Source organism: Aquarana catesbeiana, linkage group LG06 (genome assembly GCF_042186555.1).
Source record: "Aquarana catesbeiana isolate 2022-GZ linkage group LG06, ASM4218655v1, whole genome shotgun sequence".
NCBI lineage: Eukaryota > Metazoa > Chordata > Amphibia > Anura > Ranidae > Aquarana > Aquarana catesbeiana.
In genome coordinates this window covers 327,351,499-327,374,302 of record NC_133329.1, presented here as the reverse complement: position 1 = coordinate 327,374,302, position 22,804 = coordinate 327,351,499, and the positions used below count along the sequence as shown (strand labels likewise).

General features: G+C 43.5%; 1 protein-coding gene across 3 annotated transcripts in view; it reads left to right on the top strand.

Annotated features, from left to right (window-relative positions):
- OSBPL6 (oxysterol binding protein like 6) overlaps positions 1–22,804 on the top strand; it is a 347,856-nt gene that overhangs the window by 225,226 nt on the left and 99,826 nt on the right. For all 3 annotated transcript variants that reach the window (XM_073633825.1, XM_073633824.1, XM_073633827.1), the window contains exons 8-9: positions 57–189; positions 1,781–1,884. In XM_073633825.1, the coding sequence (XP_073489926.1) occupies positions 57–189; positions 1,781–1,884 (237 nt within the window). The remainder of the gene's footprint in view (positions 1–56; positions 190–1,780; positions 1,885–22,804) is intronic.

The following is a 22,804-nucleotide window of genomic DNA, read 5'->3' as shown; positions in this document are numbered from 1 at the left end:
AAATAATTGTTCATTAGTTTCTATATACCTACATTTCATCCTCTCCTGTTTTCCAGGGTCCACAGAATAACTTCACGTGGCAGTCTCCCATCCCATGCAGTAACAGCCTTCCAGCCACATGTACCACCGGTCAGAGTAAGGTTGTGGCATGGCTACAGGACTCGGAGGAGATGGATAAATGTGCCGAGGGTACTTTCCACAAAATTATAGCAAAAATGACTGAACTTATATTTAAACTAGAATTCGAGTCAACCTTTTTCTAGTTTTGATTTGGGAGTGGGAAGGTTGCTGACAAATAAGTCCAAGGAAATGTAAACTCGTATAGTTTTCACTTTGAGAGGAGAAATGGGGACAGCTGTTTTTATGACAAATGTCTCTTGCTTTTGAAAGTTTCTAACCCTTCTCCATAACTGGGGGAAAAAGTTTTAGTTGGTGTTTCACTTTAAACTGTATTAAAACAATAAAAAAAATCATAAAGCTGAGAACAGAAGAGCAAAAATGAAGATAAAAGTAGATAAAGTAATACCATACTGTTTTTACCAAAACAATAAGTGCAGCGTCCCATGGCACACACCTGGATCAGGAAGACTGGTTGTGATGGATACTTTGCACACTGCAGAGACCTTCTTGTCCCTGCAAGTACCATTAAATCGCTTCCCGTATTCCTATTTATCTCCCTTGGATCTTTGGCCCAGGATCAGCTTGGGGCTATAAAAACTGCCCCCAGTTGAGGATAAGCCCCTCCCACCCCTATTTTTTAACTGTCAAATGTCAGAACATATTTTGAAGGGCCCTTTCACATCTAACACAGTTGACTGTAGTAGAATGCATTTTGAACTGTACTCCAACTCCACTGCATAGATGGCCCAAAATCAAGGTAATCCTATGGGCATCATTGCAGTGCAGTTAAAAACAAACAAAAAAAAAAATAAACAAAAAGTAGCTCATGTTGCATTTTTCTGCACTGCAAATGCAGGGAACATGCTACAAACTCATTTCAAATGCACTGTACCACCCCCCTTAAGCCAAGAAAGCCAAGCCCAAAAACGTATAGCAAAATGCACTGCAAAAGCAGTACTAAGCGCAGCGTAAGACGCATGCAAAATGCATTAAAATGCATGTCAAGAGCCCTTCAAATGCATGTATACATGCCTTCAGAAAACGTGCAGTTATGTGCATTTTCTGGTTTGAATGGGCCCTAAGTAGAAGCTCTGGCTTTAGACAGTTGTATGACAGGGGTGGAGCCAAGTACCAAGAAGGGACAGGGCTTCTTGATTTGTACCATGCTCTGTACCACTTTCAGTTCATTAAAAGATTCAGCTTTGCAGAAACATATATTTTAGCCAAATAGACAATCCAAAAGAAGTCGTTCTAGATTTTGCATTAACTGATACGCAACCGACAGCATCTTCGGTATTCCTATATATGTTATAGGTAGATAAGGCAAAATGCTTTGAGTGTGTGTTACCTAATTTTAGAATTGGATTGCAAGTCATTTAGACTGCTGATTGAAGCTAGACATAGGCATCCATTTAATTACCTCTTTTCTGATATGTTCATATCAGATGTATATGGAAGACTGTGGATTCACAGGGGAGGCCAGTTGAATAATAAGCAAGAGTAGACCTTGTCTAGAATGATAATGTGATTGATCTGCCTATCTATGGTACAACATGGTTTTATGGAAATATTGTGCTCAGTTTACAAAATATTTTAATTTGATTTTAATTCAGGACGTGTTTGATAATTTATTCTGATATATTTATTTTTCTTTTGCTAGATTTGGCCCAGTGTCAGTCCAATCTGATTGAGCTTAGCAAAGTGCTTCATAATCTGGAAATTCTGCAAAGGACCCAGTCTGCACCCAATTTCATTGACATGCAGGTGCGGTCATGATTAACCCTAAAATATGTGCATGATTAAGAACTAATTAAGCAGAGAATGTATAGAATTCCTAAACAAATGACACCCAATGTGTTAGATTGGTGTAACCTGGAATCCTTAAGGCCTACAAATTATAGCAAAGATACATGCATTCACAAAGAGACATCCTAACATTGTAGAATAAAATAGTTGGCTTTTAAGACGGGCTTTCTAGTAATTCTAAAAAAGAGGCGCGCTAGAAACAATATTGATCTCAAAAATTAATATAATTGCATTTATCCAAAACATTAGCAGGTGTGATACAAATAATTTGCTGAAATAAGTGCTGACGTGCTATGTAAGTAATTATAGGACACCCAGATATAGCAAACTCAAAGAACAGATGCACCAGCACACTGATACAGTGACACAACTCTTAGATATAAGTTCATATGGGTTTAAATGGCTCCTCTTCATGAGTATTTAAACAAAAGTGCCCAAACATAAAATCACCAGTAGATTTCCAAAGTGTGACACCACCACCTTAGTATGGTTGTAAGCTTACCAAAAGATGTGAACCCTCTAACTAAAGAGAGGTCAAATGCGCATATGGCCAAATACCCTGGCCGGGGTAATCACAGGACTCTCCCACCGCACTTCCTGGAAGACGTGAGGACGTCAGCACGTCGCTCCGCCCTATGCCTTTCATCACACGTGACGTCATCTGGATGTGTGACAAAACACGTAAGGCGGAGGGACGTGCTGGCATCATTGAGTGTTAAGGAAGTGCGGGACGCTTCTGTGTTTTAGCCGACCAGCTGCTTTTCACAAATGCGAGTTATGCTTTTCTAATATGTAGGTGCAATCTTTTTATGCAATAAAACAATCATTACGATGTTACACTATGTGGAACTTCTTTCCTCATGCTGATTGCAGTCCCATTGGAATATTATCAAGATAACAAGCACAATCTACACTTCTATTTCAGAGCTGTGGGAGAGTCCTGTGATTACCCCAGTCAGGGTGTTTGGCCAAATGCACGTTTGACCTTTCTTTAGTTAGAGGGTCCACAGCTTTTGGTAAGCTTACATCCATACTAAGGTGGTGGTTGTCACACTTTGGAAATCTACTGGTAATTGGATGTTTGAGCACTTTCTTTTAAATACTCACGAAAAGGAGATATTTAAACCCATATAAACTTTATGAATTTATATCTGGGAGTTGTGTCACTGTATCAGTGTGCTGGTGTATCTGGTCTTTGGTTTTGCTATGTGCAATGTGACTTTGCATGTGGGTGTCCTATATTTACTTAGCGCGTCAGCACTTTAAAATTACATCCCAACTGTTGATGTTTTGGATAAATGTAATTCTTTTTTTAGAATTACTTGATCTGGTCTGTGATAAAATATCTCGCAGTAGAGCTGCTGCTGTCTATTATCACTTTTTTAGCAACACTATTGTTATTTTTATTTGCACTATTTGGACCATTATAATTCATTGTTATCTCCAAGTAAGGTTTTTCGATTTGAAATAGGTTACTCTTTCTCCCTATTCAAGACTTAAGCTGTCCTTTAAAGTTTTAATCTGCACTCTCAGTAAAAGCATTTTATAAAAACAATTCTGCAATCAGAAAAAAACGTGTAACAGGTACACTGTACTGCAGGCATCAAAAGGTGTCTACTCCTACCCGCCTTGTATATGCATTTCATGAATTTTTTCAGACTACAGATACTGTTTTCTCTGTCAACACTACACTTTGTTCCATACTAATGCAAATGATCTAGGCTAAACATGGCAATCATAATTTTATCATATAGTATAAGTATGCCAATATGGACATGAACATTCTATGTGCTGATGTTCATGTAAAGAAAAAGGAAAGTATATCTAAAGCAGAAACCTGGTTTAGAACCTATGTCAATCTGTCTGTTCTTCTTGTATCCATGCAAGGGAGATTCATCCTTCGTTTGTCCTGGCGACCACTGTCACCTGGATGGAAAGTGATAGGAAATTCAAAATGTTTCAGGTGTCACACTGTATAAAGTCTAACTATATTTATATGTAGATGTTTTAACCTGAAGATTCCCATGGTAACTCCTAGCAGTAACAGTAGAGCTCTTCTCTTTGTTTTGTTTTTTAAAGCACTAGCGACAAGACCTGCAACAATGTCCGTATTGATTTTTGAATCAGTGTTTGTCACACTGTATGTGCTGTACAGGGGCATCATTATAAGAGGTTGCTGCTGAATAGCAACAAGGTTACTCTGATGACTCAGATCTGTCAGACTTGATTGTAAATCTGTTATTCCCATGACATGAACGACCATATTGTAGACTTGACTGTAGATTGCTGCATGATGCAGAATGTTTAATGTATATATGGTAAATACATCCCATTATCTAGTTTAAAATTGTCTTACTCCAGCTACACAAAACTTAAGATCTATGGTCAACATAAAAAAAATAAATCAATGAGTACATACTTTAAAGGTCATTTACTCCTAGTTATACTATAAGATATGTTTGCAAATTACTTAGCACGTAGATCAAATTGACTTTGTCCTGGAATAAACATGACATAAAATAATGTCCACCATGTGGTACATTGTTTAATTAAGACCTGGAAAAAACATGCAATACAAAAAAGTGCTAAATAGTAAATATAAGATCTCTTGTTTATGATTTTGTTTTTATACCTGTGTCTATAGATAGAATTATCGGTATGTTCCTACAATAACACATGCAGCAACATGTGTTGTGGCATTGCTCTTTGCCCTTCATTTTCAAATATGCTACATTTTAAAATTTTAAAATGATTACATTCAGCTCTCTTCTTTGGTATTCACAGAGAATTTTCTCCAAAAAATGCAATATGTTGGATTGTTTCACAACATTGTTTCACTGTGCTTTTGTGAGAATGTGTTTCATCTTAAAACTGATTTCTGCAGTAATATTTACTTTGTATAGCCAAATGCAGGTTAATGCAGCCAAAGCAAATGACACAAATTCCTAAATGCAGCTTATTTTATACCTTATTTTATATTTCATGCATAGTATGGTTTAGGATTTCTTGCATCATAGAGGTTTTCGGATAACGTTTTGCAATTGATAAAAGTACATTATGAGAGGTTAAGTTTTCTTACTTTACTACACAACAAAAACACAGCTTATTAGCTTCTGAAAATTGGCCTGATTTGTTTCTGCTGCTGGGGTTTTGGTATGCGTTTTTGTCACTAATATCTTTTAATGCACATTAATTAACTTGACCCACCTGAAAAACTAACTTATTATTCCTCAAAGAAATAGTTAATGGGGACATACCTAAAAACCACAGGGCTCCAAAGATATATTTTATGGGGGCTCTCCTCAAGCCGAAAACATTTTCTATTGTACACCCTAATTTACTACAGCTGGGCCTGACCTACAGCATACTGTATGTATATTCTTTTTACGCATAACACTTTTTTTTTTAATACTTGAGGGCCCATACACATAGGCGATTTTGCCCTTCTAGTGGGAGGCACAGGTGACACATTTCTGTGTGTAATTTTTGTGTCGAGGGCATATTTGTATATAAGGACCACTCAAAACTGTGTACAGCTGCCACATATTTCAGCCTATCATTGATTTTGACAGGCAGTGGGCTGTTTACGCCATCTGTGCCTCCTGAGCACTCGAATATATGGGCAAAAGCACGCATGTGAACGAGCCCTAAATACAAAGTGAAATACAAAGCATTGTCCCTGGAATTAATAGTGTTGTAAACACGCTTTAGAATTCTATCGCACCTCTGCACCACAAATGTCAGTGCTTGTGACAGATTCATACACTTGACAGGTACACAGATTTGTTTTAGGAGACCCACAATGAGGCAAGAATGTCCATATTGGGCACTCAATGTTTGTGCTTTTCCTCCCTGACCACTGCGCCCATCACTGAGACTTGTACAGCAGTTGAGGAGTTCTGTTGTGGGGTGGGCAGAACATGATGGGGAACTCTCAGACTAGTTCCCCAACAGGTCCGCCTTCCCCCTGATTTTCAGTGGGTGGATTCCATAGCTACTATTCAGTCCAGTCGCATGTAGAGAATGAATCAACTGCCCTCCCCTGCCAATCTTAAAGGAAGGTGAGCCTGATGCACTGAATAGCGGCCATGGAATCCACCCTCTGTCAATTGCAAGGCAGACGAATGTGCAAAAACTTGAACGCTTTTGGAAAGGAAGAGTGGTGGAATGCTTGTCTTGGGTTCCAAGCTGGCACTTGTATATCACTTAGATTTGTAAAATTTTTTGGGTTTTCTGGTTTACTTTTTTACAATAATACTATGCAGTCCTTGGCTGTTACTAATCAAACCTGTTTTGTTTAATGTTCCATAGTCAGGTCCATTTAAAATGTTGTACTACATGGCAAATCAGTCTCAAAAATAGGTATCATATCTCAGTTTGTCTCTTTTCTCAAGAAAAGCATTTAGTGAACCACAATCCTGCTTCTTTCTTCTCAGATATGCATAAGCTATTTTGTGGTAAATTGCCAAGATCATCCAATTTCTTTATGCACATCTCAATGTTCCTTTTTTTTTTTTAACAGAAAAAGTTTATTCAAGTTTCACACTGAACAAGGGTATGCAGTGGTACAATCTTAGTATTTAAACATTAAAGATCTGGAAGTGTTACATTACATTTCAAGTCAGTAGGATACATTTTGGGCAAAAGGTTGAAGACCATACATAGGAATACATCCATGTAGATCCATCAGCACATTAAACAAGGGGTAACAGGATTACTAACGTTGAAGCAAGATGGACAGAGGAAGAATCAAGGGAGGGATGGGTCAGGCAAAAGGGGGAGAATAATCTAGAGGATACCATTAGTGTCCACTAACGGTGCAACCCAACCTACCCATACTAAGATTCCATCACTTCCCATATCAGTCCGGCTACGTGTTGCTGTCCAAGTCCTAATCCAGAGGAAGTCTCCGCTCATTCACCCACCCTGCCCAAATTTTATCGAACTTCTTGGGGCAGTTACGTCCCATATAAGTCAACTTGTATAAGGGGAGCGCCAAATCTATCAGGGTCTGCCATTTGTTGTATCAAGGGTGGAATAGGCTTGTTCCAGTACAGTGCAATCGCTTTCCTTGCGTAGAAGGCCGCATAGAATACAAAAAGCTTTTTGGATTGAGGGGCTTCTAGCGTGTCACATATCCCAAGTAGTAGTGGTAGCGGCTCGCAGGGGATGTTCAATTTACCCACTGAGTTTATGACCCCCACCACCCCCGTCCAGAAGGGCCTAATCTGCGGGAACGTCCACACCACATGGAAAAAGGATCCTGCCTCAGTTTTACATCTATAGCACGACGACTCTCTACCAGGGTATATTCTAGCGAGCCTTTCTGGGGAGTAGTAAACCCGGTGTAGGAATTTCAGCTGTACCAAAGGTTCCCTGGCCAAGACCATCAATGGGATAAACTGTTGAATGGCCTCCTCCCAGTCATCGTCAGCCATCTCCGGAATGTCCTTTTGCCACACCGAAAACAGCTGAGACACCCTGGAGGTGTCCAGACCTGCCAAGATAGAGTACAGAGTGGAAAGAATGCTGCCCGCTCCCGGGGTTCTCAGAGAGGCCTCAACTGTGTGCATCTCAATGTTAATAACTTGCGGGAATTGAGCTTGGTAAGCATGACGTAATTGAAAGTATCTAAAGAACATGCGGTTAGGCAAGTTCCTACGTCTCTTAAGGTCATTGAAGCTGATCAGCTTCCCATCGGTCACAATGTCACCTAGGATTTTAATTTCATAACGTGCCCAAATCACTGGATCAGGGATAGTGTTGAAATGGGGCAGCCTAGGGTTCCCCCATAGCGGGGTATGCGGGGACCAAGTGTCAGGTTTCTCCACCCTTGAGCGTACAGCATCCCACACTTTCAGAATAGTAGCCATAGGAACAGTGATGCGAGGGTTGGACCGCGGTCCTCGGTGTATCAGGTTCTTCAGCTCGGTGTATGAGCCCAAGAGAGCTGCCTCAAGGGTGGCCGCCGGATTAGCCGGTTCCTCAGAGAACCACCAGTAAACCCTAACCAGGAACACGGCCCAATAATTAATGAAGCACGGCAGAGCTAGGCCCCCCAGCGACATTGGAAGCTGCAGGGTCGTCTTTGCTATTCTCGGGGTACCACCCTGCCAGAGAAATGCCATGACGATGCTGTCTAGTTTTTTGTAAAAGGCCACTGTTATTGGGACTGGAGTTTGTCTAAAAAGGTAGAGAAGTTTTGGAAGGATCGTCATTTTGATTAAATTAACCCTGCCAACTAGTGTAAGGGGTAACGTTTTCCATTCTTTGCATCGTCTTGACAAGTATGAGATCACCTGTGTGAGATTAAGGGGAATATACTGTGACAAGTCTTGTTGGATGTTAATCCCTAGGTATTTAAACTGGGAGACTGTCTTTAATGGTGTGTTAGTCGGTACATTTACATCTGTGGGGGACAAGGGGAACAAAACAGACTTTCCCAAATTAATACATATCCCCGAGAATCTGCCAAATGTGTCTATTATGGAAAGCGCTTCACCCAGGGAGTCACTGTCATTTCTCAAGTATAGGAGGGTGTCGGCGTACAGGGAGATTTTTTCTTGTATCGGGCCCATTGGGATACCCTCCACTTTCCCAGAGGAGCCTAGAAGAATCGACATCGGCTCAATGGCTAGCGCAAAAAGGACCGGAGACAAGGGACATCCCTGTCTCGTGCCTCTGCGGAGCTGAAATGGTGATGATAGGGTAGACCCAGTTCTCACTCTGGCCTTTGGAGACCTGTACAGGGACTGAATCCATGAGATGAAGTTGGGCCCAAAACCAAATCTGCGCAGCACCTCCCACAGGTAATCCCACTCCACCGAATCGAACGTCTTTTCGGCATCAAGGGAGACAACTGCATCCGATGGAGTGAGATAACCCGGCGAAGCCATAACCGCAAACAGCCTCCTGAGATTGTCAGTCCCCTTACCAGGCATAAACCCCGATTGGTCCTCGTGAACCAGAGTAATAATAACCTCATTCATCCTACCGTCCAGGACCTTAGCAAGTATCTTAATGTCAACATTAAGCTAGGATATGGGCCGGTAGGATGTGCACAGTTCCAGGTCCTTATCTGGTTTGGGGATTACCACAATGATGGCCTCCACCATAGAGGCCGGGAGATCTCCATCCTCCAGGGCCTGGGAGATCATGTCGTGTAGCTTGGGTAACAATTGTTCGCCGTACTGGCGGTAAAATTCAGTCGGTAGCCCATCAGTACCGGGGGTTTTCCCCACCTACAGGGCCCCCAAGGCCTGCTGAATCTCCTTAAGTGTTATTGGGCTGTCCATTCTGTCTCTGTCAGCATCAGTGAGTTTGGGGAAGGTAATTTGGTCCAAATAGGAACTTAGTTCCTCAGGGGTGTATGTCGCCCTAGAGGCATATAGAAGTTGGTAGTATGAGGCAAAGCAGGCATTAATAGCCTGGGGATCCGTTACCACCACCCCCCCCCCCTCATCTTTGATGCGGGCTATACTGGTGACCTGCTGTTGTTCCCTAGCCAGCCAAGCTAGGAGCCTGCCAGTCTTTTCTCCCTGTTCAAAAATACGCTGGGTCTGCGTCAGCTGACGTTTTTTGGCCTTAGCAACCCGCAGCAAAACCACTTCCCGATAGGTAGCCTGCATGTCCAAACAGGTAATCGAGTTTTTGGTAAGGACATATTGGGACTCTAGGGAGCTGGATTTAGATTCAGCCTCCTCTATAGTTATAGCTGCGTCCCGCCGCATTCTCGAGATGGAACTCTGGTAGCATCCCCGTATTTGTGCCTTGAATGCGTCCCAGACACCCCCAGACGAGGCCGTGCGATCGTTTAGCCGCCAAAAATCAGAAATATGTTTACCCGTTTCCAAGTCTATAGTGGGGTCCGAGATCCAATACCGGGAGAGACGCTAGACCCTCTCCGATACAGGAGTTTGCGTGCGGAGGCAACAGAGCAGGGGAATACGATCTGATATACCTCTCGGAAGCATTTCCACCTTGCACACCCTTGATAACAGCCCGAGCTAGCGTAAATCAAGTCTATCCTCGAGAGGGTCTGGTGTGTGGCTGAATGACAGGTGAAAGCACGCTCCTCCGGGTGCTACCACCGCCAGACATCCACCAAACCATAGAGGGAGGCCCAGCTCGACAGGGGAGAACCCGTGGCAGTGCCCGCCGTCAGTTTGTCTAGAGAAGGACTTGGAAGCATGCCACCATAATATTATCAGTTGTATAGTTAGACATAATGGGGATCAAAGTTTTCAACAATGAGGTGGTAGCAGGCGGAGGCAAGTACAAGCCTATAATAAGCATATCAAGCGTATCAATTATGGCGTGTATTAACACATACCTGCCCTCTGGGTCCAGTTTCACATCTAGTAATTCAAAGGTCAAGGACTTATGTACCAGTATGCTGACCCCTCTGGCATAGCTGGAGTAGGTAGCATGGTAGTAATGTCCGACCCATGGTTTTTTGAGGCTCATGACCCTGCTACCCACCAGATGAGTCTCCTGCAAGATGCATACTTGCGGGTTATGTTGTTTGAGAAAGGCTATAACAAGGGAACGTTTAATCCTCTCATTTAGGCCCCTAACATTCCAGGAGAATATCCTGATGGGAGCCATGGGTCAAGTCTAAATATGTTAGCTGCATAATACCTACGTGCTCCAGGACCCGGGGGGGGGGCCTCAGTCTCAATCGCGGGGGGAATAATCCCGTTGTAAGGCACCCCAGAATAGGGGCAGTCACCATGTGCATTGGGTGTTCCTCTTGGGATACAAAGCGAGCTATCAGCAGAGGGTGAAAAGTGTGTATAGGAAACACCCACGAAATGTGCTCAGTCCTATGGCCATTGTAGCACGACAAGCATACTTTACAGTACCCGCCATCAAAAAGTCAGATCCCTGACCTAGGCCCAACTGGGGCACAACTGCAAGCCGGGCATGTAACATGTGTTGTAAAAGTAAAGGAGGGGAGACAGTTACCTCGCTCTAGGTAGATTATCAAGTCAGTGCGCTGCATCCTCCGGGGAAGTGAAGTACTTAGTAGATTCGCCATCAATGACTCGGAGGCGTGCAGGAAACAGCATGCTGTATTTTATCCCTTTCAAGCAGCATAGACTTAACATGGTCGAAGGTACGCCGGAGCCTCTGCGTTTCTATAGAAAAATCCGGGAACACCATTAATTTGGTATTCTCAAACCGGAGCGCATCAATTTTCCTTGCCTCGCGGAGAACTAGATCCCTGTCGCGGAAGTTCAGGAGCCGAAATATAAATGCGCGGAGGGGATCCCTGTGGGCCACGAACAGCTGGCATTCTATGGGCCCTCTCCACCACAAATTGCGGGGAGAACTGCGCTCTAGGTAGCAGGGTGTGCAGGAACTGTTCCGCAAAAGTAGTAGGGTCATTGCCTTCCGCGCCCTCCGGCAGTCCAACCACTCTGAGGTTATTCCTCCGGCTCCGGTTCTTGCTGTCTTCGGCTCGGGACTCCAGCGCTTTAACTTTGACCTGCAGTGTGTGGATGGACTCGTGGTGATTATGCATGCTGTCTTCCACCTCCCCCACCCGGTGTTCTGCCTCACCAAGTTGGTCTCGGAAGCGGTCCATGTTTCTCCTCATTAGCCCCACATCAGTCTGAAGGAGGTCGATCTTCTCTGTGAGAGTAGTCTTGCAGCTATTAATGGCCTGCATGAGAGCTGTGAAGCGATCTTCCTCTATGTTTAATGGGTCTGCCGGCGCCGTTTGTGTCGCCATATTGAGGCTGCACGTGGGGGTCTGCTTCTGAGGCTGCAGAGAGGATTTAGGAGCGCCGGCGCCTCTTCTCCCTGCTCCAGTCTTCCCCTTTCTCATACCCCGAGATCCCCCAAGGTTTGTGGGACACTGCGGGCTACACAGGTGCAGTCAATCTCTTGTATTTCAGATAAAAGTATCAGGTAATTGCGGAGCTCAGATCACTCGCGTCTGCTCAGGTCTCCAGCTTAGCCATGCCCCCCTCAATGTTCCTTTTAGCATATTTTCTTTACTATTTTCATAGCAAAACACGTAGAGAATCATTGCAGATATAATCTTGTTAATTATCTCATCTAACATAGAAATAACGTCTAGACCAGTGGTTCTCAACTCCTGTCCTCGGGACCCACTAACAGGCCAGGTTTGCAGGATAACTGAAATACATCACAGGTGATATCACTTGCTGCTCAGTGATTGCAGTATTCTAGCCTGCATCTCCCCAAGGTAATACTTAAATTCTGGCCTGTTAGTGGGTCCTGAGGACCGGAGTTGAGAACCACTGGTCTAGACGAATATTCATAAAAGACAACGAAAAATCCTAATATAACATTAATAAAGAAAAAACACAGCTGTTTTTCTGATTTCGTATCTTATAAAGGAATCAGACTTAACGTAATAGTTAAAGGTAATAATAAAAAGCTCAGCAAGTTAAGTTGATAACACTATAAAGACTAAACTATTACACTATACTTCGAACCACCCCAAAGTACCCTTTAGCCTTTCCATATTATACCATGTAGTATACTGAAAAGTGGTCATTATTTACCAAAGCTTGACCTGCAGACGAATCCTGAACCATATAGTAAGATCACATATAAAAAAATGTCTTTGTATACTTTTTTATTTAGCTGGGTATCCAATTTATCCATCGTATACAATCCCCTTGAAATCCTGTAACGTAGGGGGGTTAGGATCCATCAAGTCAATATTGTCTTTTTGCTCCCAACAAACAAATGATTTCCCATCTTCTAAGTGCTACCTGTAGCCTTTTATTCACTTTAAAGGATAGTGAAATAAGCGCATAGATGGTGTGGAGAGTCAGCCTGGGGCAGGGTTAAGAAGGGGTTAATTGAAGAGGGCAGGTACTTCCCCCTTCAGACCTGCTTATTGCCACCTGAGTTGAAAATGTCAGAGGAGAAGTGTTTGGAGAGAGATAGCTGTTGAGCTATCAGAGCTGAGAGGAGCTTGAAGCTGGAAGGACCCTTGTTGCCTATGACTTGATCCAGTTTGGTGAGCTTGCCTGAACTGGGACTTTGCTATGTTATATGCTGTGGCTGGGATGCTGAGCATGATTTAAAAGGACTGTCTTATACTGCTAAGAGTTTTTGTGTTTGAACTGCCTATAAAGACAAATCCTGTCAATTTTCTGCTGCATTTTGCTAAAAGCCTTTTAAGTTGACTGAACTGCCTCACTGCTGCTTGTTAACCCCTCGGATCCTGACAATTGGTGGAGCTATGCAGTTTGAGGGGTACAGGCCAATCCCATGTCCTGGGTGAAAGCTGCACAGGCTCTGAAGTCTTCAGAACAAGCCATGGAGGAGCTAATTAAACAATTAGCAATAGCTAATGCCCAGGCAGTCGCTGTGCAACAGGAAACAAACCGCTTACTGGTTGAACAGCTAGCAGGACTGCAAAAGGCGGTGACCCAGCAGGCTGAAATAATGAAAGGTGACCCTGCTCTAAAGAGTGACCCCCGGAAGGCAGTTCGGCAGACTATGCAAAATATGACAGCCAGAGATAATGTGGAAGTTTATATGGCAATGTTTGAAAGGATTGCAACAAAGGAAGGTCTCCCTGAGAAAGACTGGACGGATGTGCTGGCTCCTTTCCTGAGTGCAGATCCTCAACAGGTCTATTGTGATTTGGCCTCTGAATCAGCACGGGACTATAAACTGCTTATGGAAGAAATCCTAACCAGGCTGGGAGTGACTGTGGCTCTAAGGGCAAACTGTGTTCATGAATGGCGCTTTGACAGAGCTAAGCCTTCCCATGCGCAACTGTATCGTCTACTGCACCTGTTCCAGGATTGGCTGAAACCAGAAGACCACCACTCAGATTGTAGAGCGAGTTGCACCGGATCGCTTTTTGCATGGTCTTCCTAAGGAGCTGCACCGATGGGTGGCTCAGTCCGAGCCTCAGTCTCTGGATGAGATGGCTGGTGCTGTACAGTGCTGCAATTGTGCAGAAAGTATTCAGTAGAATCCAGAGTGCTGGCCCGTCCTAAGGAAGTGTGTTCCAGTGCGAAGATGGCACCAGTTGAACACATGGTGTCTGCTCGGGTGCCTGACACTCGCTAGGAGCACCCTAATGTCAAACCCTCCTGAGAGTCGGCAGAGAGAACGGGAACCCCGTGAGGTTTGCTGTAGGTCCTACCAACAACTGATTCATATGGCGGCCCAGTGTCCAAGGCGGGAGGAGCTAATGGAATGTGACATGGCTCAACATGTCTCTGTTTGCTTTTTGCCACTGGTCCCATGAACAATCTAAGCCCACTTGAGAGTGTGGTGCAGGTTAATGGGCAGGAGGTTGTAGCACTTCTTGACTTGGGGAGTGGAGTTACCCTGCTCCGATCAGACAGGTTTTGGGGAAATCTGATACCCAGGAAAAAGATTGGAGTGGTCTCTGTACATGGGGTTGTCAAGGACTGTCCAATGGCCCATGTAACCCTGTCCACAACCGCAGGAACTGCTACACTGAGAGTTGGGGTGATCCCGGGGTTTCATAATAAAACAATACTGCTCAATTCTTAAATGTCCATAATAAATAACAAAATAGATAAAATCATTCACAGAGCAGTATATAGATCACCAGGCAAAACAAATCCCCACTCTGGATGCCGTCTTCTGATCCACACTCAGTAAGGTAATTCAATTGCATGTATAAAACAAAACAAAGCGATGTAATGCTCTCCGTTTATAATAATAAAAGAAAGGAATTACAGATGTATGCTTACATTCGGCCGCACTCAGATCCGAGTGCCGGCGCATAAGCGTGTAGTGTAATCAACCAACAGGGGTTACCCCATGATTTGCTAATTGGGCGAGCCTGCCCCCTATTTTGGGACTTGTGTGAACAAAAGTTCAAAGGTTCAGGTGCCTCCCCTAAAAAGAAGAAACCCCCATGTGAAGTGTTACTGTGTTGCAGGAGGTAAACGGTAAAGAAATCTGTCAGACGTGTGAACCTGCAGGAGCTGACCTAGATCCTCTGGAGGTGTTTGTAGGATTGGAGGCAGAGAGTTCTCCCTCTGGGCCTGACTTGTCATATCTTGGGTTTTTCTCAAAGTGATTTCTTTGGTGCCCAGAGGAAGGACTCCCTTTTGTTCCCCACCAGGGAACAGGTCACATCATTGAGTGGTGAGCCACAGCATCCTACAGAAGATATGCGCTCTTCCCGAGTTGCTGTGCATCATGCTCTATGCTACAGGGTAGCCAAAATCGCAAAGTGTTTAAACGTGGGCATAAACCATTATTGAGGACCCAGAGGGGGGTTGCCAACCGGTCTGCCAGGGTCAGAGTCTAAACCTGGGGATCAAGTGCTAATGGTTGGCTTACTGTGGAGAGCAGGTGTCTCACGGAGGGACAGGAACCCTCTGAAATTGTAGAAAAGGTTGGCTCTGCTCTCAGTGGTAACAAAGGTAGAATCTGTGCTGTTGACTTTATACCCGTTGCTACCAGACAACCACATTGAGGACTGCCTGGCTGAATTAGAAAACATGGCATCGCTTAAAAGGTGGCCCAGAAGCCGCTGGGATGAATTGGTGCAACCGCTCCTCACAGAGGAGTACCTGGAAGTGTACCACCTAATGGAAACTGATTAAAAATGACTATGATAGGTTTACAGCAGCAATCCAGTCTAGAAATTATGTGGATTCAGAGTAGGAAGGGGGCATTAGACCTGGGCGTGTGCATTTTGGGGGGGAAAAAAAAAGATGCCCTTTCCCAGACCTATGGCCATTGTGGTATAAATTGTTGAGCCTCGGGCCTGGAGTGGGGCGGGGGGGATATGTGGAGAGTCAGCCTTGGGCAGGGTTAAGAAAGGGTTAAATGAAGAGGGCAGATACTTCCCCCTTCAGACCTGCTTATTGCCAGCGGAGTTGAAAATGTCAGAGAGAAGTGTGTTTGGAGAGAGGTGGCTGAAAGGTGCTTGAAGCTGGAAGGACCCTTGTTGCTTATGACTTGATCCTGCTGGGTGAGCTTGCCTGAACTGGGACTTTGCTATGTTATATGCTGTGACTGGGATGCCGAGCATGATTTAAAAGAACTGTCTTATATTGCTAAGAAGAGTTTTTGTGCTTGAACTGCCTATAAAGACAAAGCCTGTCAATTTTATGAACAAAATGAATTGGCTGTGACCAATATTGACAAAAAGCGGCACACAAAGCACCATATATATTAACCCTGTGACTCCAATCACTGTTTATCTGCAGCCTTCTCTTCTTGACTTCTGTTTAAAGTACAGAGTTTAAAAAGCTTGTCTGAGCTGTTAAACGGGGAGAAGAGCTAAAAATTACACTCTGCAGAGCTCTGTGAGGTGAGCTGATTGGAGGACCGAGCTGAGGCTGTGTGCTGGAGATCCCCTCCCTGTCACGTTTTTTTCCTTGTGTCCGGAAAACTTGTCAGAAGTGACAGTGCAGATAGCAAACAGAAATGACACTTGGTGCTCTGAATTGCGACATGTACACACTATAGGGTGAATGTTTTGTTCGTATTTCATGTGGACAGCACAGTGGGTAAGTGTTTAGCACTTTCGCCTAGCAGCACTAGGGTCATCGGTACGAATCACAACCACCGACACTACCTGCATGGAGTTTGCATGTTCTCCCTGTGCCTGCATGGGTTTCCTCCTGGTACTCCGGTTTCCTCCCACAGTCCAAAGGCATACTGGTACCGGGCGCTTGGGTTCGGCAAATCACAGATCTGGTGGACAGATTACTGGGAGGGGCTGGGAAAGACCCAGCTGTCATGGTACACGTTGGCATCAATGACAAAGTCAGAGGCAGATGGAGTGTCCTAAAGAACGATTTTACGGACTTGGGAGCTAAATTAAGGAAAAGGACCTCCAAGGTAGTATTCTCAGGAATACTACTGGTACATCAAGCCACACCAGAAAGGCAGAGGGAGATTAGAGAAGTAAACAAGTGGCTGAAGAGCTGGTGTAGTAAGGAGGGGTTTTGGTTCCATGGCCAAAAAGTTAGAGGGGTTTTTAAACTAGGTGATGGGGGAGGGGGGGTCCAGAGGTATTAGTGATAGTTTGACCAAAGCACATAAACCCAACGTAAGTATAGTAGCAAGTCCTAGTTGCAATCTCGGAACACCCAATAAGAGGATAATATGGGTGAAATAGAGATACTGTTGTACGAGGAGGATTTGGATTTTGTGGGAATTTCAGAGACCTGGTTCAACAGCTCTCATGATTGGCTGGCAAACTTTCAAGGGTATACCCTTTATTGCAAGGATAGAGTGGGTAGAAAAGGGGGATGGGTATGCCTATATATCAAGAATAATGTACAAGTGAATGTGAGAGATGACATCCCTAAGGGAGCTAGGGAGGAGGTGGAATCCTTATGGGTAGAGCTCCTCCAAAGGGATGATGCTAAGGGGAAAATAATACTGGGAGGATGCTATAGGCCCCCTAACCTGAGGGAGAAAGGGGAGACAGATCTATCACAATTTGGATTAGCAACAAGGATGGGAAGTGTTATCATAATGGGGGATTTTAACAATCCAGACATAGACTGGGCGGAGGGAACCGCGCATTCATCTAAGGCTCGCCAGTTCCTAAATGTCTTACAGGACAATTTTATGGCTTAGATGGTAGACGCACCAACTAGAAATAAAGCGTTACTGGATCTACTTATTACCAACAATACAGACCTGATCACGGATGTGGAAATAAGGGGCAATTTAGGTAACAGCGATCACAGGTCAATTGGCTTCAGTATAAATCACACAAATAGGAAACATAAGGGGAGTACAAAGACACTGAATTTCAAAAGAGCCAACTTCCCTAAACTACAAACCTTGCTAGAAGGCATAAATTGGGATAAAATCTTAGGAACAAAGAACATGGAGGAGAGATTGGTTTGCTTTAGGAGCATATTAAATAAGGACATTAGCCAATGCATCCCATTGGGTAATACATTTAAAAGAGCGAACAAAAGTCCTGGATGGCTTAACTCCAATGTAAAAATGCATATAAAAGCAAAGGAGGCGGCCTTCAAAAAATACAAGGTTGAGGGATCATCATCCACATTCAAACTTTATAATGAATGCAACAAAAAATGTAAGAGTGCAATAAGGACGGCTAAGATAGAACATGAAAGACACATAGCAGAGGAGAGCAAAAAAACCCCCAAGAAATTCTTTATGTAAACGGTAAAAAAGGAGGACAGACCATATTGGCCCCGTAAAGAATGAGGAAGGACATCTGGTTACAAAGGATGGGGAGATGGCGAAGGTATTAAATTTATTCTTCTCCTCAGTCTTCACGAGTTAATCGGGGGGGCTTCAGTAACCAAAACTGCAGTGTTTATCCTCATGACACACCACAGGAAGCACCTCCATGGTTAACAGAGGACAGAATTAAAATTAGATTTGGGAATCTTAACATTAATAAATCACCAGATGGCTTGCACCCGAGGGTACTTGGGGAACTCAGTCAAGTAATTACCAGACCATTGTTCCTAATTTTTACTGACAGTCTACTGACTGGAATGGTACCAGCTGATTGGAAAAAAGCCAATGTAGCACCAATATTTAAAAAGGGCCCAAAATGCATCCCTGGGAATTACAGACCAGTTAGCCTAACATCAATAGTATGTAAACTCTTGGAGGGGAAGATGAAGGGCTTTATACAAGATTTTAGTAATGAGAACGGTATCATTAGCAGTAATCAGCATGGATTCATGAAGAATTGTTCTTGCCAAACCAATCTATTAACCTTCTATGAGGAAGTGAGTTGCCATCTAGTTAAGGAGTTGTATGTCTGGATTTTGCAAGAGCATTTGACACAGCTACCCATAAACATTTACTGTACAAAATAAGGTCCGTTGGCATGGACCATAGGGTGAGTACATGGATTGAAAACTGGCTACAAGGGTGAGTTCAGAGGGTGGTGATAAATGGGGGGAGTACTCGGAATGGTCAGTGGTGGGTAGTGGGGTCCCCCAGGGTTCTGTGCTGGGATCAATCCTGTTTAGTTTGTTCATAAACGACCTGGAGGATGGGGTAAACAGTTCAATCTCTATTTGCAGATGATACTAAGCTAAGCAGGGCAATAACTTCTCCACAGGATGTGGAAACCTTGCAAAAAGATCTGAACAAATTAATGAGGTGGGCAACTACATGGCAAATGAGGTTCAATGTAGAAAAATGTAAAATAATGCATTTGGGTGGCAAAAATATGAATGCAATCTATACACTGGGGGGAGAACCTCTGGGGGAATCTAGGATGGAAAAGGACCTGGGGCTCCTAGTAGATGATAGGATCAGCAGTGGCATGCAATGCCAAGCTGCTGCTAACAAAGCAAACAGAATTTTGGCATGCATTAAAAAGGGGATTAATTCCAGAGATAAAACAATCATTCTCCCACTCTACAAGACTCTGGTCCGGCTGCACCTACAGTATGCTGTCCAGTTCTGGGCACGAGTCCTCAGGAAGGATGTACTGGAAATGGAGCGAGTAGAAAGAAGGGCAACAAAGCTAATAAAGGGTCTAGAGGATATTAGTTAAGAGGAAAGGTTGTGAGCACTGAACTTATTCTCTCTGGAGAAGAGACGCTTGAGAGGGGATATGATTTCAATATACAAATACCATACTGGTGACCCCACAATAGGAATAAAACTTTTTCGCAGAAGGGAGTTTAACAAGACTCATGGCCACTCATTAAAATTAGAAGAAAATAGGTTTAACCTTAAACTACGTAGAGGGTTCTTTACTGTAAGAGCAGCAAGGATGTGGAATTCCCTTCCACAGGTGGTGGTCTCAGCTGGGGGCATTGATAGTTTTAAGAAACTATTAGATAAGCACCTGAACGACCGCAACATACAGGGATATACAATGTAATACTGACATATAATCACACACCTAGGTTGGACTTGTCTTTTTTCAACCTACTTTCACCTACTATGTAAATTTGGTAGGTTAACTGGCTCCTGTTTACATTGACCATAGTATGTCTATGTATGAATGCATGTTAGGAACCTTATATTGTAAACTCCTAGCGGGCAGGTACTGATGTGACTGTATAATGAAATATGTAAAGCGCTGCTTAAATACATGTAGTAGTAATAATATCTGAGGTTTACAACCCCTTAACAGTTAAATGCCTGGTATGCTCTATGAAAAATGTTTAAACTAAATTTTACCATACCAAGGTGAGGTGTCTTTTGTGGAACTTTTATACACATGGTGATGGATGGTGACTGTATGTTTTCACACTTGGGTCACATATGAGGAGAACTTTATCTCAGCAACTAATCTTTGCAGTATTCCTTTGGAATTTTATGTTTTGGACTCATTGTTAATTGTTAGCACGACTCTGTTAATATACTGTATGATTATGTGTACATGTGCTTATATCACGCAGTAGAGTTGCAGATCGCATTTACACTGGGTTTTATTTAATTTCATTTTTGCTTTCTGTATTCTACCTTTTACTCAGTATGCATCTCTTTACACATAATGCATTGGTGATAATGAGGTTCTGAGTGAGACCTGTTCAAAGTGAAGATTCTCTGTGTAGGGGGTTCTATCCCAATAATCAGGCCTTGATTGTGCCATGTCCCCCTGTGACGAGGCTCTTTGTGTGACTTTGTTCTGGCGACGTACTGCTGTGCTGGCCAATGACTCCTCCATCAGAACTCAGTGGAACACATCACATGTTAAATTGGAACACTGCTATGACTTTAGCTGTTTTTATTGGAGTGCGAGAAGTAACACGAAAAGAGATAGAGATACGGTGGGCAGTGAAGCTGTTTTGTATGAGAAATGTTTCAAGAAGAAAAGGAACTGCATCCGGAGCTGCTGTGAGGAGTACATGCACCCGGACCACCAGAACCACATAGCCATTTAAGGTGGCCCCCCTGACAACTTGTATTCTTCTCAGACTGACGCAGAAGAACAAGGTGAGAGGGTCACTGCGGGAGGTCCGGCACTTACCGCTGTGATGTCCTCTCCTCCTGCTGCATTTCCTTCAGCAGTCAGCAGCTGTGGTGGAGGAGTCCGTTCCTCATGCTTCCTCCGCTCTGTGTCTCCTCTTCCGACAAAACGCCAAGGCATCCAATAGGATAGCCTGGCGCTTTGGCCAATCGGGAAGCAGGTCTCACTGTCCTGCCTCCTGATTGGCGGGGAGGCACTGTGGTGCGATAATAGTGAAAATTAATTTGCCATGGTCACACAATTGGGTGGGAACCGGGGTGCATCTCTGCGTCCCGAGCCCACCCTTTTTAGAAGCCTATTGAAGCCTCTGGCTCTAGTCAGGTGATTAAACAAAAAACCCCCTCCCACCCCGCCATAGGAATCCACTCGTCCGGCGTCCTGAAAGGGGCCGGGCACATGGATAGGGGGGCGGCACCCATGCGGCCACAATGCACAGGCTGCTACTGTCTTCCCTCAAAAAGTGATAAAATCATGATAATCCATGCTTTTCAGATGGCTTATCCAATAGACACATAAAAACGAATAGGGCTTCAAAGGGTAACTTTACTTTTGTTGAGAAAAAACAAATCCTTGTGGGTGATCAATGTGCATTGCATTGATTTAAAGAAAACTTTGCTGCAGCTTCCTACCTGTTTCTGCTCTGAAGGATAAGCTGTTTTTTCTTCTCTGTCTTTTGGATACAGATTGTGAATAGGAATGATTTTTCATTATCGTTCAGCTAGTGCACTAGCAGGGCTTTAATGAGGGGAGTGTGAATTCAGCTGCATCTGTATTACTTCATGCTGCATTCACACCTGAGCAGAGTGATTTAACCAGTTTGGCTCCTGAGCAATTTTTTTAATTTTTCGCATACATGTAAAAATCTTAATTTTTGGCAATAAAAATTACTTAAACCCCCAGAACATTATATATTTTCTGAAAGCAGAGGCCCTGTAGAATAAAAAGGTGAAAGGTGAAAATTATTATGTCACATGATATTTGCGCAACTGTTTATTAAACACAAGGAAAAAAATATAAAATGAATTTTAGTGCAAAAACGCGCCATATAATACCTATTTTTGATTAAAATATAAAAACCTTTTTTTAAGCTTTAATATATTACAATATTTTTTGTTTTTTAACACTTTATTTTTTTGTTTTGATTGCGATCACAAGGTGTTAATAAACACCTTTGTGATAGCATTGTGCAGGTGACAGGTACTCTTTATGGAGATGGACACAAATGTCTTCCCTGCCCTTCACACCATCTAGCCAAGCACAGATTGGCTTGGTTAGATGTGTCCCCTGGCTTTACTCTACTTGCATGTGAGATTGAGGCATGGATTTGCCTTGGTCTCACAGCGATCTCCTTCTAAGTTCTGTTACTGGGCACCTGTAAAAGTGGGAGAGCCTGGGAACCACGGGAGAAGGGGGGCTGCTGGTGGGAGGGACACCGCAGTGCTGGCTTTGTGAAAGTGATCGGCCGCTATGGAGCTGCCACATCACTTTGACTTGGGAGCCGGCTAAACAAAACCCACACAAGCCATCAGCTTGTGATTAACTTTGGACATACATAGCACGTCCAAGGAGCTGAACTGGTTAAGGAGTTTTCATGGGTGCTTTTTTGAGCATTTTTGCAAGTGTATATTAGAAGAGTATTACAGGCATTTATGTGTATTCATATTTCAGACTTTTTGCTTTAGCCAATGGAAATCACTAGGAGAAAGATCAGTTAATGTAAGCTAAAACTCCAGAATAAACTCTCAAATTAATACTTTTCAGGCATTCTAATTAAAGTCTATGGGGACAAAAACACTAAATTCTGCCTGAAAAGTAGCTCATGTAGTTTTTGGAGTGACAGGCGTTTTGCTATAAGAGACAGAATGCTCAGATAAGAACAAGAAGATGTGAACAGGGGGCATTGAAATGAATGGGATTTTGCTTGATGAGCATTTTTGAGCTTCAAGC